The following is a 13211-nucleotide window of genomic DNA, read 5'->3' as shown; positions in this document are numbered from 1 at the left end:
AACATAAGCTAGGTTATTATAAGCCACATGCGAGTCTTATGTACAAATCAGAGCATTTAGAAATTATACATCTTTCTTTTTCTTCACAAAAAGAATTCAGACTTTATAATCCAAATTTATAATTTTAAGCTGCTGTTTATTGAAAAGCACCTAATATGGATTAAAAGACTAAATGAACTAAGACCTATGAAAGAATGCTAATTAATAGCCTAACCCTGTATATTATCAAACTTCTAATAATGTTAAGTTTCTTATAAAGCCTTAAAATATTTTAATGAAAAATTAATTACCTAGAAATGAAGGCACTTTATTACCTTAAACTAGCTATTTGTCTGTATAGAATTTGTCTAAACCCCATAAAATATTCTTTATCCTTTTATAAATTTATCCTGCTTATGTGTTTTTCTAAAGCTTCTTATAATATAATAATTCAAAGTATTTTACCTTAACAGAAAATTGTGTTACATGGTAGAACCAATGAACAATTCAGAAATAAAACTCTAGAGTAACAAAAGTATGTGTGATAATAGCAAAACTGTTAGTCTAAGTTAGTCTACAGTCATTTGGGGTAAAAATGTAAAATTTGAAGGCTTTTTCCTTGAACAATCTTTAGTCAGCTTTTTGTTTTTTAAATCTTATTTTTAACTGGCACTACCTTGTGTTTAAGTGTTGGTCAAATATAAGGGCAATCAAAATTATTATGCCAGCCTGTCGTAACTCAGTTTTGTTTAGTTGAGTTTTTTTAAACTAAAACATTGAGAATTAGTTTTGTTTCTTCTATGTTCAAGTCAGCCCCGCCTGGTAAATTATCAAATTTAAATCAGTATTATGGGTGTGCTGCTCTGTATAGCTGTACCCTCTTCAGAAAATTAATAGTTGATTTATACAAGGGAGGTGATTCAGCAGAAAAAGCCTAGGATAATTTTTTTCAAAAGTTAAATTTTTTCTGAAGCTCAACCTTACATCTTTCTGACATTTATAAAACATAGGCTAGCTTTCTTTTATCCGAGAAATTTTTTTAACACAAGAATATTTCAAGCAAACAAACTTTGCTTTCCTTTTCATTTGGGGGCAGTTCACTTAAGAAGAAAACATTTGTCTATAATTGTACTTATCTTTAATTCTTTCTCTGTGGTGGCCATTTTTCTATCACTAGTTTTAAATGTTTTGCTAAATGTGAATGCTGCTTCATAGATGCAGTTTTCATTACATGGTACAGACAGGAGTCAAGTTTATTAGCAGTCTACTCTTATCAAGGAGAAACTAAAAATAAGTTCCATGTCAATTCTTTGGTTTGTATCTTGGTATCTTTTTTTTTAATAAGATATATTAACCCAAAGGTGTGTTAATTGTCATGGCATGAACAATCTTAAATGTAGATCTATTGAGTATTTTGTGATGCTGAGTAAACAGACTTTTCTCAAATCTCTGTGATGCTGAATATTTTCCTTAGGAGGTTTTGTTTAATGTTAGATTGTTGTTCTGAAAGATGTTGGTCTTAGTGGGATTTTTTTTTTAACTGGGAAAACAAATAAACGCATGTATTACAAGTATAGAAATGGTGAATTGTAAACTTACCGTATAATAATGATTCTATTTTCAAAAATGTTTTGCTGTTAAATATATACAACATAAAATTGCTGCCATACTGTAATTGAATACTTTTTCTTAAATGACCCTGTTATCACTATTCCAGAATTAGAAGTTGGGCAGATACATGATTGATTCATGTGTCTGCATAGATGCTTCAAGGTATATTCTTCTCTTGGTGAGTAAAAATATATTTTCCTTGGCATCAGTGCATTGAGATATGAATATACCTGTATCTATCCATTCTTATTGCACATTTCTTATACAGTATCTTCTAATATGCCAAAATTGGCCTAGACATAACTTAAAATTGAGGGTTTGTTACATGCTTTCTAACAGAAAGGTTTTCAATGATATTCATTATGGGTTTGTACTGTGAAAATAGTGAAACTCCCTTTAAAATTTCATATATGCTAAATTTAAATTAATATTTTTTCTTTAGCTCAAATTTCCCTAAATCCAGGGAGAATACCAACCCTTTTCACTGTTGTCAAATCCAGCATAAGGAACAGCCCTATGACACTACAAAAACAGTTGAGGAATAAGGAATAAGTCTCTTATGTTACACTCCAGAATAAAGGCATTGTGTGAAAGAAATGAACCGAAGTTCACCGTGAATGCAAGGCTTCTGTACTTGACATCCCTCCACCGAAGGGAAGACAAGTGTCAACACCACTGGCATCATTTTCAAACTCATCTTATGTGGAATATCTTCCACCACACTGGAGTACTTATTGACTCTTACCGGGTTTTGGCTTTGTTTTGTTTTGTTTTGTTTTAATTCATCAAGCCTTTCAGTTTTCAAAAAACCATTTGTCAGCACTGAGGTAGAGGGACATAGATTTGAAAATACTTTCTTAAGAGATCATGTAACTATTTAACTCAATTTAAAAAGAGGAGGAGGGATAGTTTCAACCCACTGCCTCTCACAAGAAACATGTTTTTAAATCTGTAACTGTTTTAGTGTTAACAGGGTACAAAGTGTTTTTTGTCCTGTATTGTACTTAAAAAGTTCTCATTGATTGGTGATTGTATTGTACTGTATGGAAACAAATCATAAATTGCCTTGTATTGTTTATAATAGACCATACCACGTACCACTTCAGTTTTTATGTTCCAAGTTTTCCAGTGATGCATGTTAACAGTTAGGTCCTAAAATTCTGTGGTGCTAATTCTTCCATATCCAATGGTGCTTTTGTGGATGCTAACTGCACACATGCTGAACAAAGCTTGAAGTTTAAAACTTTCCTCCCTTCCTCTGTTTATATAAAGTAAAATAAAATAACTTGAATTTGTCTCAAAGTATCACTGACAATCTAATAAACTGGTTTATATGTGTGATTAGTTTGGATTCTTAATTATTTTTCAGAAAGCAGATTAGCTCTACTGGGCCCTTCCTTCTATCAAACAGAAATTGATTTTACTATGTGTTTATTGTGTTATTTCATTTTGTGCCCCCAAAGTTGTGGTACCTTTGGGAATTTAAATCCAGGTGGCCTGGCTTCTATAATCAAGTTTATGTCGGATCTACAAAAACTAGACCTATCAGACCTGGAAATTAGTAAGTTGAGAAAACCAAAAATGTACCATGAGAGTGCCTTTGTGTATTTTAGTATTTTATTAATAAAGTTTTATTATCTATGTACCATGAGATAGCATTTGCATGGAAACTAGTATGCCTTCAGAACCTTTATTATTGCTCAGATGACATTGAAAAGGCCATCCCTCTATGCTGATATTTAAAGTAAAAGCTCCACTTTACATGTATGAAAATACAGACAAAAAAATATATAATAAAATCGGAACTTTCCAGGACAAACTGATAACCTATGCCAGGATGGCATAATAGATAAACCCATGCCTAGTCTTATTGGATTTTTAATTTTAGCATCTGCACTAAGAATCACAGCATTAGGACGAGTGAAGCTGCTCCTCGAGAGGGCAGAAGGCTGTTTCTCCCAAGCTAGAGATAAAGTCAGTATTAAGGCAGTGTGCAAATTTGCATTCTAATCTCGGTATTTTGCCTAACCCATGGGCAACCTTAAATTTAAAAAGAAAAGATCAAAATAAATCTATTAAAACTCCTCAAGCAACAACCATTGATGTCAAATAAGAGATGAGCAAACCTGTCTATCTGTCCTAGTGGGCCTGATGACTGAGGCTACATTCCCATGTTGCTGGGGTTCTTTATTTTATCAAGAGCATATATTCAGTAATTCTGCCTCAAATAGTTATTAAATCATGTCTAACTTCTAATATCAGAAAATAAAGTTGACAAAAATAGAGCCAATATGAGCACTGGGCTTACATCCCCATGACTGTCTTGAACAAATGCAATATTTACTAAATCACAGCCTCTCCAAAGATATTTCTACTGTGTATTTTTGTAAATACCTTTACAGCATGCCATTTTATGAAAACTGGCAAATAATAAATGTGTGGCAATAATTCCAGGTCTTCTTTAATCAAAAAAAGAGAGAGAGGGTAGGTAGATCTATGAATGTTTTAGAGTATCTATACTTCTGCGGTAATATTTTGCCTGTTAATTGAAAGAAAATTTAATTATAATTTTATGAAAGGATAAAAGGATAAATTGCTTTTGGAAAATCTCTGCTTTTTAATCTACATGAAAAATCTCTCATTTTTTCTCTACAGCCACCAGATTTGTGTATTATTGTTCACCATCATGTTTGTCCCACCTAAAAAATTATTCTCACAAAATTTATCAGGTTTTTTTTTGTATGAAATTATTTTTAAAACTCAGCCTTAAATAAAATGAATACACTTTGTAAGTTTGGTTCATTTATGAAAATAATGTAGTCTCTCCCTCTTTATTATTTAAGCTTTTTTAAAGTTACAAAATTATGTTTGTCTTTAGTTTTATCAACATTATTTTGGCAAGTTGTGTTTTCTGTTCCTAAAATAATAATTTCCCTTGGAAATCATAACCTCAAGGTGTCATCTGTAAATCCATGAATGAAAGCACTTTCAATAAAGATCCAGATATTCTCCATTGAGAAACATCTTTTGAAATAAATTTCATGTACATTAAAAACCTAACCTACTCATCTTAGGGAACTAATTTTTCTCATCAGAAATTGTGTTGAGTTTGAAAATGACCAATAGTAATAATCTCACCCTTATTTTTTTAAAAGCCAATAGGGGCACCTAGGTGGCTCAGTTGGTTAAATATCTGACTTTGGCTCAGGTCATGATCTCACAGCTCGTGGGTTCAAGCCTTGCATTGGGCTCTGGGCTGACAGCTCAGAGCCTGGAGCCTGTCTCAGATTCTGTATCTCCCTCTCTGTCTGCCCCTCCCCTGCTCTCTCTCTCTTTCTCTCTCTCTCTCAAAAAATAAACAGTAAAAAAAAAATTTTTAAGCCAATTTATAACCTATATCATTTCAGATTTGTCTTCTTCATTTTTTTTAAAACCATTGAAGCAGGTGCATACTGAGTTCTCATTAAGACTAACATCACTTTTCTTACTCTCCACTTTATCCGTGGGGCAGTAAAAAGACTCCTAGAAAATAACTAAAAACTAAGTAAGACAATTCACATAAAAACAAATGAGTGGTACTTCATAAGACTGAATTAACCATATAATGCAGTGAGCAAACATTATACATATTCTCCCCAAATTGGTCTCGATGCTGTGAATGGTAGCTAAAGCTTACACTTTCTGCAGAGCATACCAGACCTTGAAAATAAAAAGGAGTCTGAATGAAAGGATTGGCCCTCCATTTGGGGTATGAAGAAACTCAGTTTTGTTAGTTCATTCTGAGTAAATACACAAGAGATCCCTTTTAAACAAGGTCATAAAGAAAACATGTTGAGCATGAGATATCCTGTGAAGAAAATTAATTTACAACAAAAAATAAAGTGTTATTCCCATTGAGTAGGACTGAAAGGAAACTGTATAAGAAGTAATCTTTATTTTTACCTTATATTCTTTATGTTATTTAATGATAAGCATGTATTACTTTATCTTTTTAAAAATTATTTTTTGGGGTGCGTGGTGGCTCAGTTGGTTAGGCGTCTGACTTCAACTCAGGTCATGATCTCATGGTTCGTGAGTTGGAGCCCTGCGTCGGGCTTTGTACTGACAGCTCAGAGCCTGGAATCCGCTTCAGATTCTGTGTCTCCCTCTCTCTTTGCCCTCCCTAACTCATGCTCTGTCTCTCTCTGCCTCTCAAAAATGAATGTTAAAAAAAAATTTTAATGATTTTTTTAAGGGGTACCTGAGTGGCTCAGTCTGTTGTGTATCCAACTCTTGATTTTGGTTCAGGTCATGATCCCAAGGTTGTGGGATCAAGCCCTGCATCAGGCCTTGTGCTGAGTGTGGAGCCTGCTTAAGATTCTCTCTCCTCTCTCCCCCTCTGTCCCTCTCCCCTGCTTGTGTGCTCACTCTCTCTCTAAAAACAGACAAAATAATAATAATAATAATAATAATAATAATAATTAAATAAAACTAAAAGTTATTCTTAGAGGAAGGAAATAAATGCTCAACAAATTAGAATACCTACATCAACTGGTTGCATATTCTCTTTCTAGTAGGAAAATCTGCTTATAGAATCTAATTAATGTCAGAACATCACTTCACAAGTATAAGATCAGGTAAAAGGAAATATTAATGAATATTAATCATGTTATGATGGGGCTCCATTAAAAAAACAGAAATAGTCACACTAGCTCATCAGAGCAGTCACCCCAAGTCAGAGACTGAGATTACTAACACATCCTTATGTTTTGTATCTTTTTTTTTCAATTCCATATGACACCATCTTTCAGTGTGAAAATGTTATTGCTTATCAATATAATCAAACCACATAGTATATTTGCATCACTTTAGGCTCCTTAATGATATAATATCATGTTATCATTATCATTCATCATTAAGGATTATCGTTATTCATATCTTGTATAGTCATTATGTACTATATCATTATTTCATATAATAAGAATATCATTATTACTAATGTAGTCATCATTATTAGTAATAATTAGCTATATTTGGCATTATTCATTCACTATCATAATGTCATTCATCATTAATGAAAGTTTCCTATACAACAGATACCCCTCTGACTTTGACCTTTCTTGATAGAGACTTTGGGAATATCCCAAATCATCAGTAGCAATGAATGAAAGGTCAAAACCCTCTTCCCTTGCCCTCATGACAGAACATGTCAATAGATCATGGCATTCTTTCCAGTGGACCACATACATCTCTGGAATCTTTTTCAACTCAGCACTCCCGGCAACCACTACCAGTTGACTAGACCTAGTATACAAGGTTGACATATTTGCCACTCTGCCTCTGATGCCTCACGGACATAAAGAAGCCATCTGTATTTGTCTGGGTCCTCCAAGAAGCAGATTTCAAGATAGGGTTACATGTGGGGCACAAGGGTGACTCAGTCAGTTGGGCATCCATCCGACTCTTGATTTTGGCTCAGGTCATGATCCCACAGTTCATGAGTTTGAGCCCCACGGTGGGCTCTGTGCTGATAGTGATGGAGCAGAGCCTGCTTGGGACTCTCTCTCTGCCCCTCTCCACTCATGCTCACAGGCCCCCCAGCAACAAATAAATACATAGATAAATAAAACATTTTTTAAAGATGAGATTGGTTATAACAATAGATTTATTAGAGGAAATGCCATTGAGGGAAAATGGAGAAGGAGTTGGTGGAGCCATCAGACTGTGATGCAGGTCTGTACCCAGTGACGGAGAAGACAGAAGAAACTAAGGAGGAGGGAAGAAGGGAGTACAGAAGGTACTTCTTAGACTTCAGCACAGTTTTAAGAAAATTTCAGCCAAACAATGGGCAGTCCTCGAGCCAAAGTCACCCTTCAGAGGAGGCCAGCGTCTTACAGGTATGGGCCTGCTTAGTATCCTTGCCATGCTCAGTCATCAGCTGGGAGCCGCCTAGGCAAAGCACAACCTCAGTACAAACATGGTAATGGACATCAGAGCATAGCAGCTGGTCTGTGGGTCAATTATGCTCCCTGAAGTAGGAAATCCGAAAGATGCATTTTCAGGGTCCCCACAGGCTCCTGTCTGCACTGCACAGACTTACGTGTCCACCTAAGTTAGAGGAGCACTCTCTCCGTGGTCCTCACAGGCCTCTCTTCCTAAAGGAAAAACTCAGGAAAGAGAAGTTAGGGAATAAAGTACAACCCCTGATGTTGCATTGGATCTCAGGGTCGCAAATGGAACTTGTCTTCCTCCTCCACCATCCTTTCTAAATTACCCCTTACCTTGGTACGACTCAATGACTTGCCTGGTGGTATGACTGAGACCTTCATTCCTGAGGAATCCGGCTTATTCAGATTGGGCTACGGTTGCCGCACAGGTCCATCAGCAGTTACAGTGGGCTAGGAAGTACCAGGAGGCTGCCTGAGTGGATCACGCACACATTCCTTCCTCCCTACCTCCATTGTGTAAAGCATCGTTATCTCCTCCTAATGATCAGGGTTAATTAACCCTGTCCAGCTGGTGACTCCTCTCCTAACCTGCTGATTCCTAGGCATAGGGAGTCTACAGTGTCCTGGCAGCAGCTATAACTCGAAGTTCAATGGATACTAGCAGTGTCCTTTGCCAAGAATACACCCCATTTGGGGACTAGAACCTCCAAACTGCAAAGCCCAGAGCTGCAGGGATAGGAGGCACAAACACCCAGTGGGTCATTAGTAGTGATGGTAAGTAAAGCCACACCTGCTTCTTCTACACCCTTGATTCCCAGGTTTATGTATTCTTCCTACTGAGTGCACAGCACTATATAGAGGTCCCTGGTTTAATGCACATACTGCATCTTAAAGGATGGCATCCCATGCTTTCAGAGTATTGCCTCACATTGGCCCTTTTGCTGTGCCTTTAGAAAGCTATTTCTGCATTCCTTGGAGCTGGCTCTCTCTGGATAGTGTGCTAGTCATAGTTGGATCATAGGCCCACTCCGTCCACCTCCACTGGGAAATGGGTCCCTGGTTGGATGCTTCTGTCTCTGCTCCCATGGCTACTTTGTTCATGTGCTCATTGTGCTCGTTGTCAAGCGGCCAGTGGCAGTCTGACTCATGTCAGTTGACTGAGTCATTTTGTCTTCTTGGTTGTTCAGGATGCCTTCTGATGGATATTGACATGTAAAACGAATCTCTTCACAATTCATGTCCACTCCCATGTGTCCATCCACATGCATCTACCCCAGACTTTTGTGCTCCAATCTTCCAGTTCTTTTCCTTTTAGGCCCCTGACCAGAGAGCCAAGCTGATGACCACTGTCCAGGAAGTGTAAATATTTTCACCTCAGGCCACTTCTTCCATACAAAGGGGATGACAAGGTGCACTGCTTACAACTTCACCTGCTGGCAAGATTTTCCCCCTCCACTGGTCCTTTCAAGGCCACCCCACCCATTTTCAGCTTGTACCCATATATCTAGCCATTTCATCCTAAGCTATGCTCAAGCTTTTTCGTCCTCCTTCAGCTGGTTTTATGAGAACCCCCATATGTGCATACATGTGAGATGGGAGAGGGATGCCGATGCTTTAGCTCCTGTTTGAGGGTGTTAAAGATAAGGGCCTTGGGCTGCCTGTTCATACAATATTCTCATGATCTCTGGTTCTGTTCAGGCTTGATCATTCCTATATCATTTCCATGTCTTGGTGAACTACCTTTGGGCCCATCCAACTTCATGATTTGGAGGGTTCAACAGAACCCAAATAATGAAGGGCAGTTCTGTACCCATAGTCCACAACCATCATCTCCACCAGTACCCTAGCCCTCCAATGTCTGTTTCTCAAAAAGTGTCAAATTATCTACTAGTCGACTTGGCCTTATTCCAGAATCCCAGGATTCTGCACTGGGACTCTCCCACTGGGGTTTGCCAAAAGCTCTCTTTTTTCCCACTGCACCCTTCTCAATACTAACACTTCCAAAGCCATAGGATATGCCCATTCATATGAACCAAATAACAGGGCTGCTATACTTCTTACAGAGCATTTCCTGCTCTGAGCCCTACTCAAAGCTGACAGTTTTCCATGTCACACACTATATGGGCAAGGACAATATTCTTATCTGTGGAATGTGTTGTCTCCCGAGCTCAAAAAAGCTAACCAGGTGCTAAGCTTCCTCTATATTTTATGGACAAAAGGTGCACCAACGTCTTTTACTTTGGAAAAGATATCCTGGCATGTTTTCAACCACTGGACCCCCTAAAAACCACTGAAGTGGCAGGAGCCTGATTATTCATAGGGTACCTAATAGAGTTCCCACTTTCCTCAGCCTCCTTATTCCTTCTGCTGATCATAGGGACCAATGAGCAATGTGACTTGCACTGCAGCCTGGTCCTGTTTCAGAATCCTTTCCTGAGGGCAACTCAGAAATTTCCACTGCGCTGAGCGCTGTCATTGTTTTTTCAAGACTTCTAAGAACTACCACAGCAGTGATTTTGCCCCATTCCCTAAGGTTCTTGCCAAGGTATAAAACCTTAGATCCCGATGGAGTTAAATTCCAGGCCCCTTATCAAGCACTCTGAAAACACAGTCCAAAGTATATGCCTCTGGCTCCAGCTTGTATGTGCTAGATAATTCTTGCAGCTCTTCTAGTCTAGAGTCTCTTTCCTCCTTCATCATTCCTAGCATGTACCTATCTAGACTATGCTGGGACCGATCTTCAGTTATCAGACAGGGAGAGGTGAGGGCAGCTACGGAGGGAAGCCTGTGTTCCTTGTGAGGGAAATGTCTCTGCAGCATCTTCTAGTGTGTCTGAAGTACTGGCTCTTAACAGGGAAAGCTGGGACACTTCTGCAAGTCTAAAGGATTTAGTGGTGTAGGGGTGGGGAGGGGAATCCTGCAGAGACAATATACTGAGGAGCATCCATCTACATGTCCTTCAGGGTCCCATGTTTCCCCAACCAGCACCTTGACCTTCATATAACAGATCTGTCTTGGCTGAACATTCAAACATCTGGGGGTCTTTGCAATTCTCTTTCATTTTCAGTCTGTTCAACTGTGTCTGTCTCCCACACTGGAGCAGGCAAGGGCCTCTTTGTAATCTACCAAAGAGACCCTCTGGCTCTCACACTTAGCCATTAACTATTTATTAATGGCTCTGAGCCTCTCATTACCCTCGGCTGGCATCAATACAACTTAGCAGTAATCAGCCAACTCTGCTATCTTTGAGGACATTGTTCTTACCATAGCTTTCAAATGCCTGAATCATCACATCTGCCACAGCATTCCTCTCAGCCAGGACATTTCCCTAGGTCACTGTCAATGAAGTACTTAGCATTTGAGTCATCACTTTATGCTAGGACTGTCCTTGCTCCACCTATCAGTCAGGTTAACATCCTCTTTGCCCACTGGGTGATTAGTGGGTTGGTCCCAAACTGCAGTCTTTTCTTGGATCATTCTTGGTACTTATTGTGTTAGTCCAGCTCATCTGAAAAGCAGAAGCTAAGATAGAATTAGATCAATTTAAGAGATTTATTGGGGCAAAAGCTGGTGAGGGAAAATGGGGAGCTGGAGGAAGTTGGGAGATCCTTCAGACCAATGCTGGTCCTGCCCCTATGCAGGAAAGAAAGATCTCAGACTGCAACACTGCTCTAAGAAAGTTTTGGCAAGGCCAACAGGAATCCTCAAGCCAACAGTGTCCTTCAGAAAAGTCCTGTGTCTTTGAGAAATGGACCTGCCTTTGGAACCCTGCCATGAGCAGTCATTAGGAACATCTCAGGAGAATGCGGCCTTGGCATGGACACAATGATAAAAAGTCAGAGCACAGTAGCTGATGCCTTCAGGTAAGTATCCTCCCCACAATAGGGGATCTGGGGGGCATGTTCTCACGGCTGTCGTGTTCCGCGCATGCGCATCCTTCCACCCCTGCCACCGCATGGAGGTGGAGGCATTTGCAATCACAAAGAGTCCATCTCGGCCCTTGTTGAAATGCTGATGCTTTTCTGGCTCAGTTTGAGAGAGGAATCATTTTGATCCTTATCCTGCAAACTGTAGAAAAGATTAACCTAATTGGAGTCTGAACTGACAATGAGTAATAAATTTAAAAGTAGTATTAAAATATTTATGAATACTCAAGCTCAATAGTCAAATTTATATCCCAAAAAATTACTTGAAAAGTTTTTAAAATAGGGGCGTGTGGGTGGCTCAGATGGTTGAGCATCTGACTTTGGCTTGGGTCATGGTCTCGCGTTTTGTAAGTTGGGGCCTATCTATTGGCACAGAGCCCCCTTGGGATCTTCTGTCCCCTTCTCTCTCTGCTCCTCCCCCACTTGTGCTCCTCTCTCTCTCTCTCTCTCTCAAAAACAAATAAACATTTTTTAAGTTTTTTAAATATTTCAACATACAAATATCTCATATATATTTATACACATCTTATATATTGAAAGAAAAATCTTTCGGGGTGCCCAGGTGGCTCAGTCAGTTGAGCGTGTGACTTCAGCTCAGGTCATGATCTTGCCATCCATGAGTTCGAACTCTGTGTCGGGCTCTGTGCTGACAGCTCAGAGCCTGGATCCTGCTTCAGATTGTGTCTCCCTCTCTCGGCCCCTCCCATGCTCACACCTCTGTCTCTCTCTCTCTCTCTCTCTCTCTCCTAGTCTCAAAAGTAAATAAACATGAAAGAAAGAAAGAAAGAAAGAAAGAAAGAAAGAAAGAAAGAAAGAAAGAAAGAAAAAAATCTTTCAATACAAAAAAGCTAAATTTATACAAAAAGTAAATAATACAGTGATTTTTGTGTAACAAAATATTGTTTTTAAAAGATTTCCTGGGGCATCTGGGTGGCTCAGTCAATTAAGCATCTGACTCTTGATCTCGGCTCTGGTTGTGATCTCAAGGTTGTGAGTTAGAGCCCCATGTTGGGCTCCAAACTGGGCACAAAGCCTACTTAAAAAAAAAAACCAAACAGATTTCCTATATGATGTATTTATTAGCAGACTCTGCTAGCATATTTCTTTAACCATTTAAAAGATCTGATTTGAGCACACCTGGTAGGCACAGTCAGTTAAGCAACGGACTCTTGATTTCGGCTCAGGTCATGATCTCATGGTTGGTGAGTTCGAGCCCCGCAACCATTCTGCACTGACAGTGCGAAACCTGCTTGGAATCCTCTCTCTCTGCCCCTCCCCTCCTCATACTTTCTCTCTCTCAAAAATAAATAAACTTTTAAAAAAAGTATTTGATTTTACACAATTACAAGTTATATACACATTACATAATTTTTAATCAAATAGTACCTAAATGATTAGGTACTAATCAGTAAATCACTAAATAATCTAAATTATTTAGAAAGTAAACACCCTCCATAACTTCACTCCTCAGAGATAACTATTAACAGGTCAGTGAGTAGTCTCCCAAATTTATTTATATGCATATCTTAACATATGCATATAATGCTTTAAACAAAAATAATATTTCACTATACTCAATTTCACTCAATAGCCAAATTACTTTTTTTAAACATTGCATCTTTTATTTCTTTTAAGTTTAAAAAAAATATTTTTAAGGTTTATTTATTTTTGAGAGAGAGAGAAAGAGACAGAGCATGAGCGGGGGAGGGGCAGAGAGACGTGAAGACACAGAATCAGAAGCAGGCTCCAGTCTCTGAGCTGTCAGCAC

At 38.5% G+C, this 13211-nt stretch overlaps 1 protein-coding gene across 4 annotated transcripts in view; it reads left to right on the top strand.

Moving 5' to 3' along the window:
• The window catches only part of PURG (purine rich element binding protein G), a 46510-nt gene extending 34108 nt beyond the window's left edge, over nt 1–12402 (top strand). For 2 of the 4 annotated variants that reach the window (XM_047857109.1, XM_047857112.1), the window contains one exon: nt 2033–4382. In XM_047857109.1, the coding sequence (XP_047713065.1) occupies nt 2033–2047 (15 nt within the window). In that variant the 3' untranslated portion in view covers nt 2048–4382. Of the gene's footprint in view, nt 1–2032; nt 4383–10897; nt 10908–12391 lie in introns of those variants that run through there. The other 2 variants (XR_007151753.1, XR_007151752.1) reach the window with 2 other exon arrangements.
• The last annotated feature ends 809 nt before the right edge of the window (nt 12403–13211 follow it).

Source organism: Prionailurus viverrinus, chromosome B1 (assembly GCF_022837055.1).
Source record: "Prionailurus viverrinus isolate Anna chromosome B1, UM_Priviv_1.0, whole genome shotgun sequence".
Taxonomy (NCBI): Eukaryota; Metazoa; Chordata; class Mammalia; order Carnivora; family Felidae; genus Prionailurus; species Prionailurus viverrinus.
The sequence above is the reverse complement of the archived record's forward strand: the minus strand, read 5'-3'. Positions and strand labels throughout refer to the sequence as shown.